Raw genomic sequence first — 23,703 nt, forward strand, 5'->3', positions numbered from 1 at the left:
CTGGAGATTCTGTCGACTCTTTTTTGTTCGAGAAACACTCGGAAGAGTACGTTAAAAGCTAATGGTGCCGCCCAAAGCATACCGGCAATATTTAAGTTCTAATCAATAATTCATGTTGGACTGCCTCATGTGAATTGACTTTGTATGACTCTGACAACCTTCTCACTAACGTAAATGGTTCGCATGGTGCAGAAAGGTTAATAATCAGCTATGGACCCGTGACTAGATTCTACAATAAGAAACTCAACTCAAATGAGCCTTGACATTGACCACCCGACTGAAGATCCCTGCTTTCTCGACGATTTCGGCCAGGTTACCCCTCCGTAGGGTTGCAACTTGCAACGGTGCAGACGGGCGGGTGACATCATGGCAGGTATACCGACCTGCGGTCCACCGGTGACATCAGACGACCGAGAGTTGAGGAAGGGAAACCTTGCATTTCATACATGAGGCTAGAGATGGGCTGGTCCCTGAGCGAAGGGGGGCCGCTGACAGCCCCCGATCTTATCTTTGGCCGGGCGCTTATTGGACGTTATTTCACATGTACCTCCAACTTCGTGTCGAGGAAGAGGCTAAATGTGGTCGATGAAGGGGTCTAGACACTATCTTACGGGTTCAAATATCTGAACTACTGGGAAGAATTCAGGGAGGGTCGTGAAAATTCCAGATGTATTTTGAGTTCGCACAAACCCGTATGCTGTATGCTGATCATCTAACATCACCACAAGCGGTGACTCGGGATAAAATGGGATATAATGATAAAAGGGAAACAAGAAGAAAAAGAAAGAAAGAAGAAAGGTCTAAGAACGCCCTCAAGGCACGACTGAGAAGAGATGGGCGTATCCAGGTGTCTCCCCGGTGACAAGAAACCTCACAAAAAAACCACTGCGCCGAAAAAATGGTAAAATCAAAGATGGAGTCGTCTATCGGGACATGTAGAGAGAATCGCTCGACTCGGTGCGGGGGAATATCCTCGTGTACAGGGAGTCGCTCGATTCGGTACGCGGGAACTGGCGCTGGTGGGCCTTGGAAATGTAGCGGTCCTGGTACACTCCCCGGGCGGTGCCCCGAACGACGGATTCCAGGTATTCTCCGAATTGGGTCGGCTTGAATTCAGGATACAGCTCCTTCGAAGTGATGTAGCCGAGATATTTGGCGTACTCCGGGTTGTTGTCGCCGCGAATGCCCCAGGACAGTTGGTACTCGGCCAGGTATCGAGGGATGAACTTGACGGGGTCGTAAGGATAGGTCTCGCTGGACTGTCGAGCCGCCAGAACGCGGGTGTACACGGTTTCTTCGGGGATCTGCAGGAATGCGCTGGTCAGCCAATGCGGTGCCGGCAGAAAGCGCCGGTACAACTCACGTAGTTTCTCTGGATTTTCTCCTCGCTGATTTCCTCCAGCATGTCGTAAATCTGGTTTTGGGTGACCACGGTGTTGTAGGCCAGGACCATCTTATTTAACGTGCGGTCGTCGGAGATGATGAGAGCCACGTAGCGTCCAATGTCTCTCAAATCGGTCAAAGCAAGGGGGGTGTTGCCATCGCCGACAATCTCGTTGTTGGCGGAGGTCATGGCATAGTCGGCTCTGCCCGATTCGAGGCGAGGGTAGGAGAGTTGGTACCACCAGCCGACGTCGATGATGGTGTAGGGGAGTTGAAGTTGCTTGATGTGGTTGTAAACCGTCTCTTTCTGCAAATTCCCAACAAAAACACGTCGTTAGTCGGTCGATCGTAATTTTTTCGTTGGGATGATCATGCAACCTACCTCATCTCTTAGCCACATGATACCTCCTGGTGGTGCCACCGTGATGAAAGCACAGGGCACGAATCGCCGCACGCCGGCCTTCTTTGCCGCTTTGGCCAGGCTGATTTGATCCTGTTGCTCGGCCGGACCGACGCAACTGATCACGACATCAATGCCGGTGAGGACATCGGTGAGGGTTTCCTCGGAGCCTCGCAAATCGCACCGGCGAATCTGAACTCCTCGCTCCTGGAGAGAGACGATGGCGGGTTTCTGGACCGACCGAGGGCGAACCAGAGCGTGTACTTCCTGTAACGGATCGGGTTAGACAGGGATTTCCATCGGACGACAAAGAAAAAAAAAAGAGAGAGAGAGAATGGTGGGCGATTCGTACATAGGTTGGGTTCTCCAAGAGTCCGTTTGCGATAGAGCCGCCTGTCTCACCAGCGGCACCAACCAACAAAACCTTTGTTCGCGACATGATTTCTGGAAATTGGGCCGAAATTCGGGCGGTAGGGTAGGTTTTGCGAAGGATACTGGGGAAGGGAAGAGGAGAAAGAAGGGTGGTAAATAGTCGACGTAGATGGGTGGCGTGCAGAAGATATATGAAAGAAGGAGAACGAGCCAAAAAAGAAAAGGAAAAAAGAACCAAAAAAGAATAGGGCGAATTTGCCTTCCCTCCTTTTGTTTAAATGGGCTGAGTTTCCCAGCAAAAGGATCAAGGATCGGTCGAGGACGGCGACCCCAAGTAGTCGACTGTGGGTCGCCGGTGGATGTTAAGCTCCCAAACAGAGGCAACCCTTGGGGCATGAGTTGTCGCAGAAGGAGGGGGGCAGAAAGTACGTCATTCCCCAGCGACTGGCTATGTGACTCTAGGAATGTGATATACCGGGCGACCTTCACGCGATAGAATCGGGTGACGGTGGTCAATCTACTGCATTGACTCGTCTGCTCGTTTGCCTGACCCTAGAATGTATGCCTAGGGTGAGAGTGTTAACTGTCGGATCTCACGCCAGATCCTTTCCTCAGCATTTCGCAGCAGAACGGGCCGGTGGCTCGGGAATCGCGAGGGCCAATGGGCATTTACGTCATTTTGGCACGGCTTCCCGGGTCAGCGCAACACCACGCCAGGTTGGGTTTCTTCCATCACCTTCGTTCTCTCGCGGAGGTTGGGGTATTCTCATCATTTAATCGTCATCCTGACCTACCCTCCGGCAGCCATCGGTTGCGAGCCTCTGGATAAGGCACCCAGGTGGTATACAGGATAATAATACCGAGTATACTGGTCATCTTCACGGCTTTTCCGCGTCTGTTCTTCTTCTAGGTTCCTTAGACTCCCGGTCCCTCCTTTCGTGATCTCATTTCCCCCCGTGTGTTCACCCCGGCGTTTCGTCTCGACAACGGCCATGACCTAATTCTGGCGCATAATGCGGGGATCCCAGATTCAATTCCTTTCCCACTTTCCCAGAACCTTCCTCCCCGGAATTCCCAATTTCTGGCCAGGCAACGCACACATTTTCCTGCACTTTTCGGGCCCGTTGATTCGGCGGCCCCTAGTCTATGACTAAGGACCCCCACGTCAGAGATCTTCGGATCGGCGTGGCGGACTCCGACCGTGAGAGGCAAGGGCAAGTAGCCATGATGTCGACGCTGCCAATCGTCTCTTGGAAGCACGCGCGAGTGGGGGTCTGCAGGACGCTCGCCGGTGTGAATTGCGAACAATACTTGGCTTATACCGACTCTGCGACCTACTAGGCCACTACTCCGTAGGCTGCTACTGCGTAAGGAGGGAGCTGGAAGGGCTTACTAGAAACTGTCAAGCAGTCCGCAGGATGGCCTGACGCTAAACTGTGGCAGCGTCTGATCGCAGTCATATGTTGTTCCATCTGGCATCAACTGACCGGCACTTCCCAACGTGATTGACTCGTTGGGACTTCCTGTTCCTGCATTTGAAAGGATGGTGGCGACTAGCCTCTACTCCAGATATTCTATAGCCTCGATGTTTAGCACTAGCCGGCGGGCGGAGAACGGGAGCAACGAATCTTGAAAACGTCAATTGCATGATATAGGCAGTCATTTGACGAGACAATTTCGACGTATTCCATAAATAGGCCCAAGCTCCATGGATGTCACGCCGATAGAAATAATGGTCTATCCAGGTAAGATGCGGAAATAATCGACACAAATAACGAGAATGCGTTTCTGGATCATCCCTGTCTGGTGTGTACTTGACTATTGATTCGACTGCGCACTGAGGGGATCTAGGGGATCTACAATCCTCGACCACCGTTTCGATATTATTCATATCGCTCGAGACCAAAGTCCAAACGCAAGGATCAAATCCGCCCGGTGAATGGAGCCTGCGGCTCCCGTGGAATCCGGGGTCACAGGAAGGTGACTGGCAGCGACCTTGGAATGACCCCGAACGCTATCTGAATAGCTTCTTCGACATGGGCCAATAATGTTCCAACGCAGTAAGGCTTGACCAAAAGCATCGCCTTGAATATAATTCAACACAGGCTGCAATTATCCCAGTCACCGCGATAGCCCCGTGCTAAGACGTCCCAAGACCTCTAGGCTGCAGAATCTGAACCGGTCGGCCTCTGGAGTTGGAAAGAAACCATCTCCAACCCGGACGAGACCAATCCGAGAGGCAGGTTGTCCGAAGTGAAGGACACATTTGCAGCGGCCGTGCCAATGGCCATTCGCAGGCCCCTCGGTCCAATGACGACCAGCGAGAACAGTGGGTTCGCGCGGAGAAATCCCCAAGCGGCTTGGGCTAAGCGCCATTAAGCATGGCTCAACGAACTACCAACTTCCCACGGGCAAGTCCGGGGAGATTCTCAGACTCCAGAGTTCAGGGCCGCCATGCGCCTGCACCTCTGGCTGCACCTCTGGTCGCTGGCATGTGAGAAATGCTCTCCCTGGTGGCCTCGAGTGGCGCCTCAGCCAATAATCGGAAGAATGCGCCCGCTGTGCCGATGCAGGTCGCAGAGAATTTCGCGGCCACTACGACTCAGGGAGCCTAGTTCCCTTTCATCCTGGCTAAGTGGAATGTCGGTGTAGCATTTTTGGCCTCCCGTCAGCCCTCCGTGAGGCACGAATAGGGGCTTCATTATTGACTTGGATGCAACTATGCAACTATGCAGTGTGTACGCGAGTAATTCACCAAGTTTTGACAGAGTGAGAATTCTATGGTCAAGTCGACTTAGATTTTGGCCTTGTCTGAACCCCGCGAAAGGCTGGCACGTTACTCTGGAGTAGATCACTAGCTTTAAGGATCCAAACAGGAAGGTCAACCACTTCCCAAGGCGCTGGGCGTAGTCGATAATAATGAACCGGTGCCGATGAGGCCGATTTTAAATCACCTCATTCATTTGTATAATGTCGTGGGGTTTCTCGCGACAGTAAAAACGTGTCTCTTCTTTTTTTCTTCCGTATAACTAACCGGTGTCACGCTGTCAGGTGATGATGATGGGGAAAGACGGCCTTCCCTTCCGTTCTCTCTTTCTCTCCCTCTTCTTCTTTCACTCTCCTTCTATTCCATCAACAACACACAAACCCTTTTCTGCCAACAATCGCATCCAGCTCCATTTACGGAGCAATGGCTAGTTGCGTTTGGGCATCTCAAAGCTACTAAATCTCAAAAGGATCTGATACTGACTGCTTCCTGGCCATCAAACATTCGGTTGACCACTGCTCTCCCCGATTTGATAAGGGCTGGCGGCAATCTCCGACATTCGAGCCGTGCTAAGAACTTTTCTTTTTCTTCTCTGGCTTGTTCTGGAACGCCCTTTGACACGACCTAACCCCAAATCCGGTCCCCGACTCGCGATGAGTCAAGTCGAGAGGCAGTGACTAATTAAATAGCCCATTATCATCATGGGATGTCATTCCCCAGACCAAGGATCCGGCCAAACATTGTCGTACGCGGTGGCCTTGGTCACTGTAAAGCTGCCTAATGGCTCTTAATTGAGGGCCTTTCCAGTGATTTTCATGAAAACTCTTCACCTTGCTAACCACGTTTGTGTCAATGCTACCCCGAAACTAGGACTAATGGAGAATTATCAGACCTCGAGGATGGAGGATCGGAAAGTTCTCTTGGCTGGGATTGGCTCTCGGTGCCTGCTTTAGACGGGGATTGTCCCCTCCATAGCACTAGGGTTCTTGGGCATGTTTTTGTTAATGAGACTTGGGGTCCAGGTCACAACACATCTCAGACTCTCAACCCCCTTGTCATGCAGCAATCCGCTGTGTCTCCTCTTTATCTCAGAGGCTTCCACCTATCCACCGGGCTCTTCTACTTCGTTTCTCTAGCTCTGATCACCCTCCATTTTCTGTATTCGCAGTGGGAAGTCTTCTGGCTTTTTGATCTCTAACTCTAGGCGCCGGGGTAGCGGCAACCTGCGCGCATGGATGAGAAATCGGTGGCAAAAGAAGCCCAAAATGGCTCCGAGACAGAATCATTTTCTACGACAGATAACTACGAACAGGATCGAGAATGGATTAGACGCACTAATCCCCAGGGCATATCTTCTCACCAGTCAGGTGTTGACGTTCAGAGAGCCGAGCAAGAATTCTCGGAGTTGAATAGGCAGTTTTCTAGCATCTCTCACCAAGCTCACCGCGTATCAACACAAGTCTCGAGGAAATCCAAAGTGGTTGTAGAGAGCGAGGATGTGGAGAATTCAGCAACCTCGGCTGATACTGATGAACCATGGGATCTCGAGACTGCACTGCGCGGCAGCCAGACCGCTGCGATCGAGGCTGGTATCAAAAACAAACACATCGGTGAGTAGCCTCATATCTTGTTTGTAAATATGTTATTTACGCTGTTGTTAACCATGATTGCAGGTGTCATATGGGACAACCTTACGGTTCGTGGACTCGGGGGCATTAAAACCTACATCAAGACGTTTCCTGACGCGTTAATGGACTTTTTCAATGTCCCGGGTCTGATAATTGACTTGCTGGGTTTTGGGAAGAAAGGCCAAGAATTTGAAATCTTGAAGGATTTCAAAGGCGTTCTGCGTCCCGGGGAGATGGTGCTCGTGCTAGGGCGTCCCGGCTCGGGCTGTACGACATTTCTCAAGGCGATCACGAACCAGCGATTTGGGTATACAGGGGTGGATGGAGAGGTGTTATACGGTCCATTCGATGCCGAGTCGTTCTCCAAGAGGTTTCGAGGAGAGGCTGTCTACAACCAGGAGGACGACGTCCACCAGCCAACTCTCACCGTCAAGCAAACACTGGGTTTCGCATTGGACACAAAGACACCAGGCAAGCGACCACTCGGCGTGTCCAAGGCCGATTTCAAAGAAAGGGTGATAGAAATGCTGCTCAAGATGTTCAATATTGAACACACCGCCAATACCGTTGTGGGAAATCCGTTTATTCATGGCGTCTCGGGAGGAGAAAAGCGTCGGGTTAGCATAGCGGAAATGATGATCACGTCGGCAACAGTGTTGGCATGGGATAACAGCACCCGTGGCTTGGATGCTTCGACTGCTCTCGACTTTGCCAAATCCCTTCGGATCATGACCAATATTTACAAGATCACGACTTTTGTTTCGCTATATCAAGCCTCAGAGAATATATACAAGCAATTTGACAAAGTCCTCGTCATTGACAAGGGCCGCCAGGTTTTCTTTGGTCCAGCTGCTGAAGCAAGATCCTATTTCGAAGACCTTGGTTTCAAGGAGAAGCCTCGTCAAACTACTCCCGATTATCTGACCGGCTGTACGGACTTTTTTGAGCGAGAATTCAAGGAAGGTCGAAGCGCAGAAGATGTCCCCTCAACCCCAGATGCCCTCGCAGAGGCATTCAACAACTCCACGCACCATGGCAGTCTTGTGCAAGAAATGGATGCGTACCGAAGGCAGATTCAACAAGAAAAACACATATATGAAGAATTCGAGCTGGCCAACCAAGAAGCGAAGCGCAAGTTCACTCCAAAGTCTTCGGTGTATTCAGTCCCATTCTATCTGCAGATTTGGGCTCTCATGCAACGCCAGTTCTTGATCAAATGGCAGGATAAATTCGCGTTGACTGTCTCCTGGATAACGTCTACGGGGGTAGCTATTGTTTTAGGCACCGTTTGGCTGAAACAGCCCCAAACAAGCGCAGGTGCCTTTACCAGGGGTGGTCTTCTGTTTACTAGTCTGCTCTTCAACGGATTCCAGGCATTCTCTGAGCTTGCTTCCACCATGATGGGCCGGTCCATCGTCAATAAGCATCGCCAATTCACGTTTTACCGACCAAGTGCTCTGTTTATCGCTCAAATCCTGGTTGATGCTTCGTTTGCCATAGCGAGAATCCTTGTCTTCAGCATCATAGTGTACTTCATGTGTGGCTTGGCTTTGGATGCAGGAGCCTTTTTCATCTTCGTCCTGATAATATTCATCGGGTACATCGACATGACCGTCTTTTTCCGCACGATCGGTTGCATGTGTCCGGGTTTTGATCACGCTATCAATTTCGTCTCCGTGCTGATCACTTTGTTCGTGCTTACCTCGGGCTATTTGGTACAATGGGCAAGCGCACAGGTATGGCTGAGGTGGATTTATTTCATCAATCCATTCGGCCTCGGCTTCGCGGGTCTAATGGTCAACGAATTCAGCCGTCTGAACATGACGTGTACTCAAGAGTCCTTGGTACCAAGTGGACCGGGGTATAATGACATTGCTCATCAGGCATGTACGCTCGCTGGGGGTGAACCAGGCTCTGCTATTGTCCCAGGTGCTAGTTATATTGGAACCACGTTCAACTATATGAAAGGTGATCTCTGGCGGAATTTCGGTATCATGATAGCCCTCATTGTTGGGTTTCTTGGAACGAACTTGTACCTTGGAGAAGCAGTTCGCTTCGATGAAGGAGGCAGAACCGTCACCTTTTATCAGAAAGAAAACAAGCAGAGAAAAGCCCTGAACGATGACTTGATGAAGAACTGGGCCAGCCGGCGCTCAAAGGAGAAAGATGCGGTTGGAACCGAACTCGAAATCACATCCAAATCCGTGCTGACCTGGGAAGATGTCTGTTACGATGTTCCTGTGCCCTCTGGAACCAGGCGGCTCCTCAAATCTGTCTACGGATATGTCCAACCTGGAAAGCTAACAGCATTGATGGGAGCCTCAGGAGCAGGGAAGACGACGCTACTGGACGTTTTGGCAGCAAGAAAGAACATCGGGGTCATCAGCGGTGACATATTAGTGGACGGAGCACCGCCTGCCACGTCTTTTCAGCGAGGAACGTCTTATGCTGAGCAATTGGATGTTCATGAGTCGATGCAGACAGTAAGAGAGGCATTGCGTTTTTCTGCGGAGCTCCGTCAGCCCTATCAAACGCCGCAACCGGAGAAATTTGCATACGTCGAAGAGATCATCGCACTTCTTGAATTGGAAAATCTAGCAGATGCCATCATCGGGACGCCGGACACGGGTCTTTCAGTCGAAGAAAGGAAGCGGGTTACGATCGGAGTTGAGCTCGCCGCAAAGCCGGAATTACTCCTCTTTCTCGACGAACCGACCTCGGGCCTAGACAGCCAGTCTGCTTTTAACATTGTGCGGTTCTTGCGAAAACTTGCAGCCGCTGGCCAGGCCATTCTATGCACTATCCATCAACCAAACTCTGCACTCTTCGAAAATTTCGACCGCCTACTTTTGCTACAGAGAGGAGGCGAATGCGTGTACTTTGGCGATATTGGAGAAGACTCCCAAATCCTGCTAGATTACTTCCACCGCCATGGCGCAGATTGTCCTGCTGATACCAATCCGGCGGAATGGATGCTCGACGCAATTGGCGCCGGCCAGACTCGCCAGATTGGCGATCGCGACTGGGGTGAGATTTGGCGCACGTCCCCAGAGATGGAACAAGTGAAGCGAGAGATCATTGAGATTAAGGCCAGTCGCGCAGAGCAAGCTCGTCAGCATGATGGGTCTCAGATTGTGCACAAGGAATATGCAACGCCATTGTGGCATCAGATTAAGGTCGTCTGCAAGCGGACCAACATTGTCTTTTGGCGATCCAGTAAATATGGATTTACTCGCTTTTTCACTCATCTTAGTATCGCAGTGATTACCGGCCTTGCGTTCTTGCAGCTCGATGACTCCCGTGCTTCGTTGCAATATCGGATCTTCATCATCTTCAACGTGACCATCATTCCGATCATCATTATTCAACAAGTCGAGCCACGGTACGAAATGTCGCGATTAGTATTTTACCGAGAGTCCGCCTCGAAGACATACAAAGAGTTTGCCTTTGCCTTGTCCATGGTGGTAGCTGAGATTCCGTACTGCATTTTCTGCGCCGTCATCTTCTTCCTGCCTCTTTTCTACATCCCGGGATTTCAGTCCGCTTCCAGTCGTTCTGGCTATCAATTCTTCATGATCCTAATCACGGAACTTTTTGCCGTCACACTCGGCCAGGTGATTGCAGCATTGACTCCAAACAGTTTTATTGCCTCGCAAATCAACCCTCCTATCACGATCTTGTTCTCGTTGTTCTGTGGTGTTATGGTTCCAAAACCACAGATCCCAAAGTTTTGGCGAGTATGGCTCCATCAGCTCGATCCTTTCACACGCATTGTCGGTGGAATGGTAACCACCGAGCTCCATGACCGACCCGTCACCTGCAGTCCCGGTGAATATAACCACTTCGAGGCTCCTCCAAATCAGACCTGTGGGGAGTACATGCAGCCATTTTTCGACAAGGGCGGCGTGGGGTACCTGGCAGAGAATGCCACCCAGGCCTGCAAGTACTGTGCATTCAAGCTCGGGGATCAATTTTATCAAACCTTTGAGATGAAGTTTGATAATAGGTGGCGAGACCTGGGGATCTACACGGCCTATATCGGGTCGAATCTGATCATCATATTCTTGGCGGTAAGTCGACGATTGAACTTTCCACACGTTTCTCTGTTCGGTTTAATTAACTGTTTAACTAGGCACGCTATTTGGCGTACAACCGGAGATAAAAAGTTGCGAAGCCGTGGTTCAACCCGAGGCGGGGAGGATGTAGAGACTGATTGGTTGTAGCAGATGCTCTTTGGCATCCAAAAGTCAGGTAGGTAGAATGATGCACACCTTAGTGAAATATGAGATTATATGTCTATTGTACAAAAGTAAAAAGTGCCATCGAAAAATACTTCCGTCTGAGAGCTTCCAGATTGCTCATATCGGCAACATACCGGTAAATTGACCAGCCCCCTCAAGAGGACAGACCCAAGCTATACGACTTTCTGTGTAGATTTCCACCTGAGGTTTTCTCTGATCCAGAAGACTAACATCATCAAGAATTCCCGCCCGGAGGATTGTTATATCCTCGGGCTCTCCAGTGGGCTTCACTTTGTACCCGTAGAGCGGAGTGCCTAGAGAGATTATCAGCTTTCCTGAAGTCCTTGTGGTCAAATACTGGGCTCGATTCCACGCACCGCAATCCGAGCAGAAATAGTTTTTGATATGGTTGCCGCTGTCCGCAGTCTTCGCGATTTCTTTAGGAGTACCGGTGACTTTCAGATCGGCGGACTTGACAATAAAGCTGTAGGTGAACAGAGTTCCGGTGAGTTTGCGACAGCCAGAGCAGTGGCAGAGAGCCTGACGAGTCGTGGTTAGAAAGGATTACAAGATGAGACTAAGATATACTGACCGACGTGGTGAGGTCTCCACTGCACTCGACTCGGACTTTTCCACAAAAGCAGCCACCAGAAACCATTTTGAAGGGTTTGAAGATGTTGTTTCACTGCTCAAGTAGCCTCGAAGTGTACTGGATAGGTGACAATCCAACTTGGCGTACTTTTATATACGCGGGTTGATGGAGTCGTGAAGAACAGCTTACCAAGCGGTCCACGCCGCCCCCAACGGAAGGCATTTTGTTGTTCTGGACCCCAACGTCAATGTGTTGGGCTTTTAGGAATATTGGTCATCAATTTTGATAGCAAAGGTCATGATTAGAAAGAGCACATCGAGTAACCAGTTGACCTGACTGAAGAAGAATGCAATGGATGCTAATTTGTCCCCGGATTTTCTTCGCACATGACCGGTCAGCTGCCCCCCCCCCCCCCACGTCTTCTCCCTTGTCGATCTGCATCGCGTCCATGAGAATTTCCACCTATCATCACTCTTCCAATGCTCTCGCCAGCCATGGATGCCCTCGGATTTGGGCCGAGATATGCCGCGGTTGGACAACGCTTTCGAGATAGTGAGCTAGCCAACACTGGAGAGCGTCGAACGGCATTCCTTCCGGCTGCAATGGTTGATCCTATCATGACGCTCCATGCCCCTCATCTGGCCATCATGGCCAATACCTTGGCATAGTCGGTCCTATCACGCCTCCAAAAGACCCCCAAATGTACAAGCTCTGGCCCGAAGGAGGTGGATCAACCAAATGGCTTGGTAGCTCCTCCCGGCTTGATGAGAGCTTAATGATGGGAAAGACCATGCACAGATGCGCCCATCGGGTACTTCTTTCGGGGCTAACGCCTGTCGGCCGTGGTCACTCAAGAAGCGGTCGAAATTCTTTGTATCCGCTTCTCTGCTATAAAACGCTCGGTCGGCTGGGCTATCTGCTATCTCTCGTCACCACGTCCAGTCAGCTCGGGTTACACTTACGTTAATCTCAAGGAAAGAGCGACTTAACAGTAGGCAATGGGCAGCCCTCGCTTAGAGCCGTCTTCAGGCTCCAAGGCTGGCTCGACTGAGACGCCTACGGCTGTGCAGAGTGAAAGTCATCATATCGAAGCGGCATGGAAGGCACCAAAGCCCAAAGAGGGCGACACGGCGATGGCGCTCTTCCAGGTCTCGGACGAGCTCCATGAGCCTGTCGACCCTGCTGAAGCCAGGCGACTGCTTTGGAAGATTGATTTTATGATTCTACCGTATCTTGCGGTTTGTTATGCGTTTTTCTACATCGATAAGGTATGTGCTTTCCCGTTTACTTTGGCTACAGGCTCCTTGGGTTGACCGGTCTTGGGAGGTAATAGACAACGCTGAGCTACGCCGCTATTTTCGGGATTAATGAGGATCTCAATCTTCATGGTACACAGTACAGCTGGCTTAGCAGCATTTTCTACTTTGGTTTCCTGGCGTGGGCGTTTCCTACTAACTTTCTGATGCAACGCTTGCCTATTGGTATTTTGCTCCCTTATCGTGGATATAGAAACAAGTGCTAATCATTCGCAGGAAAATACCTGGGAGTCAACATTTTTATGTGGTAAGTGGGCAGTCCCGTCCTAGAATACGATAGATGATATTAACAAGTCCAACCAAAGGGGCGTGTTTCTCATGATCCAAGCAGCGTGCCATAATTTTGCTACGCTTGCTGTTCTCCGAGCCCTAGGAGGAGCAGCGGAGGCCTGCGCGGACCCTGCATTCATGCTCATCACGAGCATGTGGTATACACGACGCGAGCAACCAGTCCGAATTGGTTTGTGGTACACAGCAAATGGACTTGGAATCGCACTTGGTGGTCTGCTTGGTTATGGCATTGGCCATATCAAGGGTGCTCTTCCGTCGTGGAAATACGAATTTCTTGTCATGTAAGGCACTGGTCTACTCAATTTGGGATGACAACTTGCTGAGTCTACTGGTCTTTCATAGTGGTGCTCTCTGTTCGGTCTGGGGAATCGTGATGTTCATCTTCCTTCCTGACTCGCCCGTCTCTGCCCCTGGTCTCAGCCAGAGGGAGCGTCGAATCGCAGTCGAGAGACTACGAGACAACCAGACCGGTATCGAGAACAAGCATCTCAAGCCTCACCAGGTGCTGGAAGCATTCCTGGACTATAAGCTTTACTTCTTCTTCACTCTAGGTCTTGTCTGTAAGTAGCCATTTCCGAATTCCTGACTTGTATACTGATCACAATTTTTCCCAGGCAACATCCCCAATGGAGGTATCTCAAATTTTGGGACAATCATCATCCAAGGATTCGGATACTCTACTCTAGTAACTACTCTCATGCAGGTATATACACTCCTCACTATTTACATAACCCATCCACGCCAAAACGCCAACTAATCCTCCAAGATCCCCTACGGAGTCCTGATCGGACTCTCCGTGCTCGCCTGTGTCTACCTCAACGACCGCTTCGAGAACCGACGCTGCGTCTTCGTCTTGATCTTCCTGATCCCCAACATTGCAGGGACATTCGGGCTGCGCTTTGTACCCCAAGATCGACAAGTCGGTCGACTGATCTGCTACTACCTAACGGGTCCATACAACGCCGCCTTCGTCCTCATTCTGAGTATGCAAATTGCAAACACAGCAGGTACGTATCCCCGCCAGGCCTCAATCACCATAACTAACAACCCGACCAAAAATCAAGGCCACACTAAAAAAGTAGTCACCAACGCCGTCCTTTTCCTCGGCTACTGCACGGGCAATATCGCGGGCCCGTTCTTCTTCAAAGATTCGCAAAAGTAAGCCATTCCCTTCCGCATTCGAAAACCAGACAAGCAAGCTTGAAACGAGTGTCCTCAAGTCTAACGTATCCAGACCCACCTACGAACTCGGCATCTGGTCCATGATCGTATCACACTTGATCGAAGCCCTCATCATCAGCACCCTGGGGCTCTTACTCCGCTGGGAGAACAAGAAGCGAGATCGAATCCAGTCCCAGATGGAGGGTGGCTTGGAAGGACGAGATCTGGATTCCACGGCGTTTATGGATTTGACGGATCGTGAGAATTTAAAGTCTGTTTTCCCTTTTCCCCTCCCCTTCGTTGTAGATGCTAACTGTGGCTGGGCTTTAGTTTTCGGTATATTTATTAAGGAATCGGGGTGGGATATTGATTGTGATCGGCGGGTTATATTCCTGCGTGAGGCAGAGGTATAGAGCACAGATATACTATTCTGATAACGTGGACGGACTATCCAGGTTCGGAATTAAAAGATGGGTATCCTCCCTGCTATAGGTTATGCACTGTCTAAAACGTCTTATTCTGGCAAGTGTAACTGAACTAAATCTCGCGAGAAGCTAAAGTACAATGATAAGCCGTGACATCGGTCTCAACCTCAACCTTGGGTAAAGCACCTTGCCACAACCAAAAAAAAGCGTATAATGTATTAAGTAAAGGCATCCGTATGGAATAAGCAGATTTCGCTGACCAATGTTCATGTTCCCCAAACACCACCGATTCCTATTCCAAGATCAAAACTCCAATGCATGTAGAAAAAAGATCGAAAAAAGATACCATCCAAATCGACCCAAAGGAAAAATTCTAAGCCTTCTTCTTCTTCCGGATCAAATTCGCCTGGAGCACATTCACCCCGGACGATTGCTGCCCCGTCTCCTCCTTTGCAGCCGGCGCAGCAACACCAGCGCTAACAGTCTCAGCCTCAGCTTCAGCCTCAGCATCCCCAGTCCCCTTTCCAGACTCCGCACCCAGCTGCTCCGCCGCGTCGGGTTTCTTGCGCTTGCGAACCAGTCCGCTGTCCATGAGCGTGGTGGTCACGACCGGCGCCAGCGGCGCATTGCCGTTGGGGTTCCTGCCGACGACTTCGCGGCCGACCCAGAGCTGGTCGGCGACGGCGGCGACCTTCTCACTCCAGGCCCTGGTGCTGGCGATGGAGACCTCCTCGTTGTAGAAGTCCTGATCGAGAAGGTGGTTGATGGCGGTTTTGTAGTCTTCTTCGCCGAGCACGGCGTGGCCGCGGCCGGCCTCGGGCCAGTAGAAGGCGTCCGAGTCGGCGGGTTGGGTTGGTGGTGGGTTTGGGTTTGGGTTTGTCGGAGAGGTAGTAGGGACGGTCGATTGTGGTTGATCGGTCGTGGAGGTGGGTTTGTCGGATGATGTAGGGGAAGTAGGAGTGGGCGCACCACCACCGTCCTCCTCCTCCTCCTTCTTATCCATCGGCCGCTGCACCAATCTCGAGCTCGTCATCTGCACCGAATTCACCAGCCCCGGCGGATTAATCACCAACCACAGAAACCCAACCAATCGGCCGGCCGAGCACTCCTGTCGAAAAGACATCATCTCCCAGAACTGGTCCAGCGAGCGAACGCTCCTCCACTGTCCGGTGGCCTCCCGCTCCTTGTTCCCAGGGAGCTCGTCGTCCAAGTCGACCAGGAAGCGCGTCTTCGGGTCATCAGGAAACCGCGGGATGAGACAGCGCGGCGGCGCGTGGGGATTATCGCACAGCTGACGAAGCGGGTAGGAATTCAGCCAGCGGGGGCGGTCTCCGTCGTCGGATTTGGCACTGGGGGGAAAAAAGCTCCGGGTCTCGAAACGGTCGCAGCTCGGGACGATCAGGAACGCGGTGGCGGAGCTGCGCGAGGACTCCATGGTGCGGTCGAGGAGGCCCTTCTCGTGGGAGCGCGACTCGGGCTCGTATTCGCGCAGAATGGGGTCCACGACGCGACACCACCATTTTATGAGGCCGCGGTCGTCGAGGACGTGTTTCTCGGCGTTCTCGATGCTCCCCGGGAAGAGGTACTGGTTCTGGGCGCGGGCGAACAGTGACACGACGAGGCGGACACCCGGGCGCTGGCGGGTCTGTACGAGGAAGGAGAGGAAGGTGTTCGAGACGCGGCGCAGGAGCGAGATCTTGGGGGCGTTCCGGAGGAGGTGCAGGTGGCCCGTCGAGTCGGCCTTGGAGACGAAGATGGTGGTGAGGTGCGCGGTGCTGTAGACGAGGACCTCGATGCCGAAGACGATGAGCTCCGATGACGAGGAGGCAGCGGCGTTCTTGTCGGCGTCGGCGGCAATGGAGACCGTCAGGAAGTGATTCTCGCAGAAGGTAGACTCGGGCTCCTCGCCGGGAGGTGGCGCAAAGAGCGCTACACAGCGAGTCGGCACCGACGAGACATGGCGAATGGTCAGCTTCACGTCGGTGGGGAGTACTTTGGCCAAGAGGTCCCCTAGATCAACGTCGACGTTGGACATGACGGGCCGAGCGCAGGTGCTTGAGAGGTGAGAGTTGCATGTGGAGGAGGACGAGGAATTGGAGGATGGCTCGCGGGGGATTCCCCTTGAATTCACTTCTGGTCGTCGTCGTTTTTTCTTTTTCTTTGGGTTTTTTTTGGCGTTGCAAAATCCGGGGTATCACGTGCCGCGCCTCGAGTCTCGCCGCGTCGACGACCTTCAATTCCTCATTCTTTCAGGTGAATTCTTCCTATTCAACGGGCCATTGAGGTCAATTGGCCTCAAGGTTCTCTCTACTCGTTCTACAGGTGGCATGGGGATGTTGGTAGCCCCCCATCCGGCCGACTTGGAATGCGACGTATACTCATACAAATGACATCATCATCCACATCGCGACAGAAAATCACTGTCGCTGTAGGAATGGGAATAGTCCCTCGTCTGTGTACAGATTTAGAAATAATTAGACACCGCATCCAGGTCATCCGCATTCAACAGCGCCACCCCCTCCTGAAGAAGCGTCCGCCAGACCGCATTGCGAGTCCAGATGGGATAGTGAGGAGTCTCCCAGTACCTGACGCCGATTCCTCTTTTCTTGGCCGTCTGGATTTGGGACCGGAGGCTATTCAGCTGCTTCTCGCTCAGGATTGCATTGTCATCGCTGGAATTGAGCTTCCCAACCGCACGCTTAAAGCTTGTCGACGCGATGGGAGAAATCAAAGACGTGACACCCGCAAACTCAGGCCGATCCAGCGCATCCAAGGGCGCGTCGAAGAAGATATCCCGGTCCGCAACCGGGCCAACGAGATTCAACGGGGTGTTCCCTGTTCCGATCACGGTAATCGGTCCATGCGCAATGGTCTTGTTGCCTTTCAATGAGGTAAGGTAACCCTTTTCGCGAAGGGGCTGTAGAGCAGCAACCACGGCCTCGAGGGTCTTTGGCCCGGACGTCTTCAAATCAACGAAGAAGTACATGGTTTGAGACGTGTCCGTGTCGAAGACACCGCTGTTGTTGATGGTCAGCTAGGAAGTGAATCACTCCGATGATGCTACTCACTTGTACGTGGGTGACGTGACAAATGGTGTCTTGGGATTTTGGCGTTCAAGGACTTCCACCATGGGATTAACGTAGAGGGACTCAAAGGTCCGCTCTTCAGTCAAAGAAGACTCGTCGTGCCCGACCTACTAGGCGTTAGTTTCCATAGTCGCATTGATGCTGTAGATCTTACATAGAGGGTGCCGTTGTATAGCCACACATCGGCTTCGGTGGAGACGCATCCTCTCGAGAGGCCTTCAGAAAAATGTTAGTTATCGCCAAGGGGAGAGGCGAGACCTTGCCATACCGGTATAGAAAGGGATATCTCTCCAATAATCACTGCGTTATAGTTAGCGCTCCATAATCATACTGCATAGATGACTTTCAAAGAACCTCATCACTTACTTATGGGAATGCACGGGAATCTAGAGTGGCAGAATGAAGCTGTCAGCTGTGTTCGGCCATTTGCATAGTTGCCTGATTTAATGTTGTCTAACGGCGAAACCTACAGGCATGATCCCTCTCGTGAAATCAGTCGGATACCCATACTCACTTCCGCCATGAGTGTTCTTCAACACGTTTTGGAGCTCCGGCGGAATGGCCGCCACCAGATTCAGCAGGCTCGCGACGAGAAGCGACCGCGACGGGAACATCTTTGCAGGGGCAATCGAGGTGAAGACCTGCGAGGGAAAACAGTCAAGAATAACAACAAAGAATAAAAAAATACAGATAAGAATAATAAATAGAGGACGGATGTGTTAGGGAACGTAGGAGATGAAATGATGAAAGCCGAGAAACCGGGGACTTTTTGCCTGCCAAACAAAACGGGTGGATGCCCTCACGTGGCGGGATGCTGGTCAACGTCTCGTCGCCTCCGGTTGGGATAAAACTCGAGGGTAAAATTAATATGTAGACCAGTAAAATTAGAATGGAGATATTTTATCTCTGTCGATGTTCAGTCAGTGGTGGGGGAATAAAATGCTGGCTGCTCCATGGCTCTACAAGATGGATGTTCCTAGGGATATTCTCTACTCGAATACTGAGACAATCGTCGCAAAAAGAAAAGGAAAAAGAAAAGACCCTCCCAGATAGAATTTTTACGAACCATACGCGCAAAAACATCGTCTCAATTGCAAAACGCCTATCAGGTATCATGTAGACGAAAAAAATCATTACAAATCAAGCTATGTTCTTGAACCACACGAATGCACTCCACGTTCGACCAGCAGAGATGGAGTGAGCGCTCGCCAGAAAGAAAATGGTTAGACTTCTCGAATCGACGCTGGTCGGGAGTTGGCTTGGGAGTCCTGCGTGCTTGTGCGTCGAAGACTGAGATTTCCAATCCGTTGCACCAGGTTGCTTCCAACGGCATCCACCGCTCCCTTCGGTGCAAGTAATGTAGGGCCTTGGGCTGCAGCCTCCTGGACCTTGAACAGCTTAATCGCAGTTCCATTCCACACTCCCACTGTGCCGGGAGTTGCGCCCGACGCGGATCCAACGACCATTTCGCTCGAGAAAATAAATCCCCAAAGCAAGGACTCATACCAGCCCATCGAGAGGGCCGACCATTCGAATGAATGCACACGCACTGGGGCAGGCTCCGCTACGATGTTGTGGATGGCTGGGTCTTCCGCAAATGAAGGAAGGTTGTCGATCAGGGTACGGGCCTCTGGGCTTGAAGACGCCTGGAAAGCGGATTCGGGGATGTGCGGCGTGATGGCCGAGATCAGCGTCAGGATGGTGTGTAGTGGCAGCTCCGGCAACCAGGATTCGAGCTAGGGGTTGTCCCGTTAGTGATCTAGTGCATCGATAAGTGGTTAGATTAGATCAATACGTACCCATACTGCGGTCGGCGTGAAACCGTTGGGAGACGTAAGGAGTGCCGCCGACATGCTGCTCTGACTAGTCATACTGTTTTGCCGAGAAAAGGACGGCTGTCCAGCGGGCATTTTCCCTCGGGCCTTCTCAGACATGCCTCGGAGTTGCAAGGGAACGCTTTCGTCCACAACAGAAGACATAGACGGTCTTCGCGAGCTCTGGACAGATGGAGACGTGTGGGCTGGTGTCTTTTGTCCTTCTTGCTCGTCATCAGAATCGTCGTCTCCGCCTATAGCAAAGGGGCTATTTTCTTCGGGGATGCGACCCAACGGCGATCGCGCACCGGAGGAGGCGTGAGGGTCTTCTTCTGATGCCGACAGGACAGGGCTAGAAGCCTCGTTGGATCCATTCTCCGCCTTTCTCCTCTCATTCTGGCGTTCGATTTCTTGCTGTCCACTCTCGAGTGTAAATTCTCGGACTGCCTCAAAACGTCTTCGGTGCTTCAGGATTGCATAGACCAAGAAGGGGTTTTCTATTGAACGATTAGTTGGGGTTCCTGCACACAAAGAAATATCACATCTTCTTACTGGTGAACTGATGCTCCAAAATTGTATTGATGGATTCAAGCACCGAAGACAAAAGGGCGTGGTTTGACTCGTTCGCGAGCAGGAAACTAGGCGCGGACATCGACGAGAAGAGCTGCAATAGCTTCGAGCAGGCTGCTGGCGACAGATTCTCGACGTACGCTGCGACGTTGTTGATGATTGCGAGGAGTGCTGGGTAAACAGCATTTAGATTTCCTTTGCTCCCGGTGATCAAAGTGTGGACGGACTAGAACAGTCAGCGAGGCCATGTCAAAAGGGAAGAGACAAGACAAACCATAATAAGATAGTCGGCATAAGACCCTCTGAAACCAGGGATGCGAATGCTGGGAGGGAGGGTTTCCTGGGCCTCGAACTTGGTGTTCAAGCTCTTCCCAAAGTTGGGCTCAACGCTCATGGTCTGAAGAATGAATATGCACATTCGAACCATGCCTTGTTTGGATGGGTCGGACTTGTATTCTATAGCGTAAAATATGCAGAGGATAATGAAATCATGCGAGCGCTTCGAGTCGATGATAAACGACCTGAACCGTTTGTTGCACTGCAGGGCTTCCCAGAAGAGGATCAGCATCTCCGGCGCCCATTTAACAGTCTTCTGGCTACCAGGAAGGTAAGAATTCGTTGCTTGCATCTGCCAATTGTATGTGAGCGTCGGAAGTCACCAGGGTTTAGAATAGAAACCTACAGGCTGGTTCAGAATTCTCGTCATGCCGTCAACAAGGAATTGGAAATCCTGGGGCCTATGGAGTCTTCCAAAATAATGGCGGTAATAGTTCTTAGGCGGGCTGCCACGGCCATCCTCGGGAACAGGATATAACAGGAGAACAAGAAGAAACTGCAGGCAATAGATGACCAATATCTGCTTTGGATCTTTCCACACAACGTGGTCATATGGGACCCGCCAGGAGGCAGGATTGTATTTGACAGCCTACCAGTGCGAGTGAGCAAATGAACAAGCAAAGAAAAAGATCCAGATCTTCCCAGACATACCGTATTCAGCAGTGAGCAGAGCAAGGTCAGAACGGCTTGCTTGTCAGAGGCTGTCGCAATGTAGGTAATAGCTTTCACGCCTTGCACGGGCAGTAATCCTGCGCATTTATCAGCCAATGTCGTCGGGGGTCCAAGACGGGCAGAATTTACCAGAAGGCATATACATGGCCTTGCCTGTTATCGTAAGCAATAGCCGAAGAACCTCACATCGATTGTTCTCCAGTTCTTTACTAGAGCCCATGGAGGAATTGCACCCAACACCACTCTGCCAGATCGAGTAGGAGACCTTATTTGTCGCAGTCGGCAGCTTCGGGATGGTAAAGTCCGTGAAAAAGAGAAGATCCAACAGGGTGTCGATCAACTCTTCTGCCAACGGCTTCTTGTCCTCGTACTCATTGTCTCGAGGCGACGTCTGGTCGCGCATCTCTTCCGGCTGAGCTTCATCGAACAGCACCTCGGCTGCCACCTGAGCCTCCCTCGTCTTTCTCCTGCGACGGCCCCAGAAGAATTTCTCCTCCCATTCTTCCAGGTAATCGGCTTCGTAGATGAAGGGGAGGATGCGGGTGAGGATGCGAATGCAGTTGAGGGCGTCGCGGTCGGAAGCGAGTTCGGGATCCGGGAACGAAGGGTGGTTTTTCAGGATCATCAAGCGAGACGTCACCGACAATAAGAGCGTTTCAAAATTCGTAATGGCATGGTCGCGAGTCCGCCGAATATCGGCCGGGGTGAACAGGCTGAAGACGTCTTCGGTCGACTCTGGGAGCTCCCAGAACTGCAACACGGGGCATCAGCGGGGGTCCAGAACATCCTTCACACTGCAGATTCACGGGGAGCAAACAAACCCTCGCCCAGTAAGGATCATCGCCAGGAATATCTCGCTCCTCCGACAGACGGAAGATTCCCTGCTTGAAGACCAGCTTGGACTCCGAGGCACCCATGATAGCCACCAACAAACGGGATTCACGGGCCTATGTGCCTCATGCAGTAAGCGCTATCAGCGAGGAAAGAATGGCTCGAAGTTAGAGTGCAGCGTGGGGAGAGATTCGCATATGGGGACAGACTCCCGGTCGTCAGAGGCCGCGTGTTGGATGGGACTTGTGGTATGTTGGCGTTCTTGTTCTTGGGGTTCTTTGCGGGAACTACTGATTAGCCCGCGGAGAATCAGGATTCGCTGGGGAACTCCAGATGGCCGTGCCTTGCTCTACCCGGACGCTTGGTTCATGACGTTATTTGTTCCTGGCCTTATTCTATCGCTGGAATAAAGCTCGTTCTAGTGCGCTTACTGGATTATAGACTGACGTGACTGTAATTTCATTTCATTTCGAGCGGCGGCCTCCGGTCGCATGCTCCGTATACCGAGAAGAACGGAAAATCCTCGGAATGATATAATGCGGTCTAAATCTGAAACGCTTTGTCTAACAAAAAAATAACTGCGGTTGTCCACCTTTTTCCACGCCTAGTTGTAACCCTTCCCTAACAAGACCAAATCAAAGACTACCGTTACTCGCTGATAGTCGCCGGCTCCGCTCATATAACCATTTGTTGCTCAATCCCAAGCTCACACGCTTGCCACCGACAGGAGATGGGGTTGCCGGCGCAATACTGGACATAGTGGATTCCCCGAACAGCGAACTCCGCCCGAATGATGTTGACGACCCGAAGCTGGGTCTCCGCCCGTTGTCTCTTCCTCCGTTCGATACTGCTTTGTGGAATAGCGGACTGGGAGAGGGGGAGAAAGATGCGCCCGAAGACAGTCGACGTCCTGAAGGGCTGGTGCTTGCCGATAGGGGCGACGCAGCCTTGCTAGCAGAACTTGCGGTTCGCGACGCAGAAAGCCGATACTTCGGCGGGGTGATGTACGTGCTCCCCGGCGTCAGTGGCGATGTCGTAGAGGGATCAAGTCCAAGGAGAGAGCGCTGAGTGGGGGTGAGAGGAATATCGGAGAGATCGTCCTTTGATCGGACGAGAGGCGACAGAGCCAAAGCTATGTTTGACAAAAATAGGAGTTGAACGGCGACACGCAAGAAATTGAAAAATGCCGAGGGCTCAAGTGTGCTCAACAGCGAACTGGAGCTGCGAGGGAAGAAGAAACTTGAGTCAGGCAAATATCGCAGCACACCACGGGAGACCCTACTCACTAAGACTGGACAGTGTCGCCGTAGGCCCGCACCGCAACTAGAGCGATGGTATTCCAGACGATGCTTCTGATATTTTGGTCGCCAAATGTCCTCGCATTCTGACGCCGGACTATTTCATCCAGTTGAGGATGGCGCCACTTCCCAGGCGTCCGGGACTGATCGGCAGTCGGAGTGGGCGCAGAGACCGCTCTAGGGGTCGAGGGTAGAGGTGAAGACGCCATTGAGGTATCGTACAGAAGATGGCGCAAACGAAACAAGCGAAAAGAAAAAGAAAAGAAAAGACTGCATAGGGTAAGCGACGACAAGTTCCGGTAACAAGCCTGAGGAGGAGGGGGATAACGTACCTTGGAGAGGAAATTGATGCACTTACCTGAGAACGAATTGCAGAGCCGGCAGTAAAAGTCCCGCTAGACGGACATTGGCGTACAGACAGACCAATGTTAATGTACGATTAAAGTCCGGACGGGGCCATAGTCGCAGGACAGGGAGCTGCTGGAGGGTGGAGGAGGGACGATTGTTTTGATGGTCGATG

The 23,703-nt window shown here is 51.6% G+C and overlaps 9 protein-coding genes across 9 annotated transcripts; 2 read left to right on the forward strand and 7 right to left on the reverse strand.

Annotated features, from left to right (window-relative positions):
* Positions 1-923: 923 nt before the first annotated feature.
* On the reverse strand, positions 924-2,222 carry P170DRAFT_449539 (aromatic alcohol reductase; the record flags this gene model as incomplete). Its single annotated transcript, XM_024851050.1, has 4 exons — positions 924-1,304; positions 1,364-1,690; positions 1,766-2,050; positions 2,136-2,222. The coding sequence occupies 4 exons, from the start codon at positions 2,220-2,222 to the stop codon at positions 924-926; spliced, it is 1,080 nt and encodes a 359-aa protein (XP_024701260.1).
* Positions 2,223-3,001: 779 nt separating this feature from the next.
* On the reverse strand, positions 3,002-3,951 carry P170DRAFT_257446 (uncharacterized protein). The gene is made up of 2 exons (XM_024843058.1): positions 3,549-3,951; positions 3,002-3,489 (listed from the first exon to the last, which is right to left on the reverse strand). The coding sequence occupies exons 1-2, from the start codon at positions 3,625-3,627 to the stop codon at positions 3,071-3,073; spliced, it is 498 nt and encodes a 165-aa protein (XP_024701261.1). The 5' UTR covers positions 3,628-3,951; the 3' UTR covers positions 3,002-3,070.
* A 2,202-nt stretch (positions 3,952-6,153) lies between these two features.
* Positions 6,154-10,712, forward strand: P170DRAFT_478890 (putative ABC transporter; the record flags this gene model as incomplete). Its single annotated transcript, XM_024853604.1, has 3 exons — positions 6,154-6,532; positions 6,596-10,620; positions 10,683-10,712. The coding sequence occupies 3 exons, from the start codon at positions 6,154-6,156 to the stop codon at positions 10,710-10,712; spliced, it is 4,434 nt and encodes a 1,477-aa protein (XP_024701262.1).
* A 96-nt stretch (positions 10,713-10,808) lies between these two features.
* On the reverse strand, positions 10,809-11,703 carry P170DRAFT_458167 (GFA family protein). The gene is made up of 3 exons (XM_024851771.1): positions 11,384-11,703; positions 11,169-11,331; positions 10,809-11,105 (listed from the first exon to the last, which is right to left on the reverse strand). The coding sequence occupies exons 1-3, from the start codon at positions 11,447-11,449 to the stop codon at positions 10,909-10,911; spliced, it is 426 nt and encodes a 141-aa protein (XP_024701263.1). The 5' UTR covers positions 11,450-11,703; the 3' UTR covers positions 10,809-10,908.
* A 678-nt stretch (positions 11,704-12,381) lies between these two features.
* On the forward strand, positions 12,382-14,500 carry P170DRAFT_449542 (putative MFS allantoate transporter; the record flags this gene model as incomplete). The annotated part of the gene is made up of 10 exons (XM_024851051.1): positions 12,382-12,621; positions 12,717-12,864; positions 12,916-12,946; positions 13,005-13,271; positions 13,333-13,550; positions 13,605-13,693; positions 13,757-13,997; positions 14,055-14,148; positions 14,225-14,422; positions 14,482-14,500. 10 exons carry the CDS (start codon positions 12,382-12,384, stop codon positions 14,498-14,500), a joined length of 1,545 nt encoding a protein of 514 aa, XP_024701264.1.
* Positions 14,501-14,658: 158 nt separating this feature from the next.
* On the reverse strand, positions 14,659-16,708 carry P170DRAFT_439661 (H3 histone acetyltransferase RTT109). The gene has a single exon (XM_024849886.1). The coding sequence runs from the start codon at positions 16,609-16,611 to the stop codon at positions 14,950-14,952; it is 1,662 nt and encodes a 553-aa protein (XP_024701265.1). The 5' UTR covers positions 16,612-16,708; the 3' UTR covers positions 14,659-14,949.
* A 160-nt stretch (positions 16,709-16,868) lies between these two features.
* On the reverse strand, positions 16,869-18,387 carry P170DRAFT_414707 (uncharacterized protein). Its single transcript, XM_024847026.1, has 6 exons — positions 18,133-18,387; positions 18,029-18,048; positions 17,931-17,962; positions 17,817-17,878; positions 17,645-17,769; positions 16,869-17,593 (listed from the first exon to the last, which is right to left on the reverse strand). The coding sequence occupies exons 1-6, from the start codon at positions 18,274-18,276 to the stop codon at positions 17,041-17,043; spliced, it is 936 nt and encodes a 311-aa protein (XP_024701266.1). The 5' UTR covers positions 18,277-18,387; the 3' UTR covers positions 16,869-17,040.
* Positions 18,388-18,724: 337 nt separating this feature from the next.
* Positions 18,725-22,303, reverse strand: P170DRAFT_390336 (Hid1 family protein). The gene is made up of 8 exons (XM_024845900.1): positions 21,876-22,303; positions 21,184-21,805; positions 21,034-21,131; positions 20,729-20,971; positions 20,321-20,674; positions 20,029-20,272; positions 19,462-19,973; positions 18,725-19,398 (listed from the first exon to the last, which is right to left on the reverse strand). The coding sequence occupies exons 1-8, from the start codon at positions 21,969-21,971 to the stop codon at positions 18,886-18,888; spliced, it is 2,682 nt and encodes an 893-aa protein (XP_024701267.1). The 5' UTR covers positions 21,972-22,303; the 3' UTR covers positions 18,725-18,885.
* Positions 22,304-22,342: 39 nt separating this feature from the next.
* On the reverse strand, positions 22,343-23,679 carry P170DRAFT_439665 (nuclear pore complex component). Its single transcript, XM_024849887.1, has 3 exons — positions 23,516-23,679; positions 23,172-23,453; positions 22,343-23,106 (listed from the first exon to the last, which is right to left on the reverse strand). Exons 2-3 carry the CDS (start codon positions 23,390-23,392, stop codon positions 22,521-22,523), a joined length of 807 nt encoding a protein of 268 aa, XP_024701268.1. The 5' UTR covers positions 23,393-23,453; positions 23,516-23,679; the 3' UTR covers positions 22,343-22,520.
* Positions 23,680-23,703: the final 24 nt, after the last annotated feature.

This window comes from Aspergillus steynii (assembly GCF_002849105.1).
Source record: "Aspergillus steynii IBT 23096 chromosome Unknown P170scaffold_7, whole genome shotgun sequence".
Lineage (NCBI taxonomy): Eukaryota > Fungi > Ascomycota > Eurotiomycetes > Eurotiales > Aspergillaceae > Aspergillus > Aspergillus steynii.

Bases quoted from the DNA above. Each gene is read 5' to 3' on its own strand.
- P170DRAFT_439661 (XM_024849886.1), bottom strand. From the start codon at position 16,611: ATGTCCAACGTCGACGTTGATCTAGGGGACCTCTTGGCCAAAGTACTC.
- P170DRAFT_458167 (XM_024851771.1), bottom strand. From the start codon at position 11,449: ATGGTTTCTGGTGGCTGCTTTTGTGGAAAAGTCCGAGTCGAGTGCAGT. The intron at 11,332-11,383 runs GTCAGTATATCT...ACGACTCGTCAG, and splicing joins GTGGAGACCTCACCACGTCG to GCTCTCTGCCACTGCTCTGG. The intron at 11,106-11,168 runs GTGCGTGGAATC...TAATCTCTCTAG, and splicing joins CTATTTCTGCTCGGATTGCG to GCACTCCGCTCTACGGGTAC.
- P170DRAFT_257446 (XM_024843058.1), bottom strand. From the start codon at position 3,627: ATGGAACAACATATGACTGCGATCAGACGCTGCCACAGTTTAGCGTCA. The intron at 3,490-3,548 runs GTAAGCCCTTCC...GTGGCCTAGTAG, and splicing joins GGACTGCTTGACAGTTTCTA to GTCGCAGAGTCGGTATAAGC.
- P170DRAFT_439665 (XM_024849887.1), bottom strand. From the start codon at position 23,392: ATGGCGTCTTCACCTCTACCCTCGACCCCTAGAGCGGTCTCTGCGCCC. The intron at 23,107-23,171 runs GTGAGTAGGGTC...CTTCCCTCGCAG, and splicing joins GGCGACACTGTCCAGTCTTA to CTCCAGTTCGCTGTTGAGCA.
- P170DRAFT_390336 (XM_024845900.1), bottom strand. From the start codon at position 21,971: ATGGGTGCCTCGGAGTCCAAGCTGGTCTTCAAGCAGGGAATCTTCCGT. The intron at 19,974-20,028 runs GTAAGAAGATGT...ATCGTTCAATAG, and splicing joins TTTGGAGCATCAGTTCACCA to AAAACCCCTTCTTGGTCTAT. The intron at 19,399-19,461 runs GTACGTATTGAT...GACAACCCCTAG, and splicing joins TCACGCCGACCGCAGTATGG to CTCGAATCCTGGTTGCCGGA.
- P170DRAFT_414707 (XM_024847026.1), bottom strand. From the start codon at position 18,276: ATGTTCCCGTCGCGGTCGCTTCTCGTCGCGAGCCTGCTGAATCTGGTG. The intron at 17,963-18,028 runs GTAAGTGATGAG...ACTATAACGCAG, and splicing joins ATTCCCGTGCATTCCCATAA to TGATTATTGGAGAGATATCC. The intron at 17,879-17,930 runs GTATGGCAAGGT...ATTTTTCTGAAG, and splicing joins AGATATCCCTTTCTATACCG to GCCTCTCGAGAGGATGCGTC.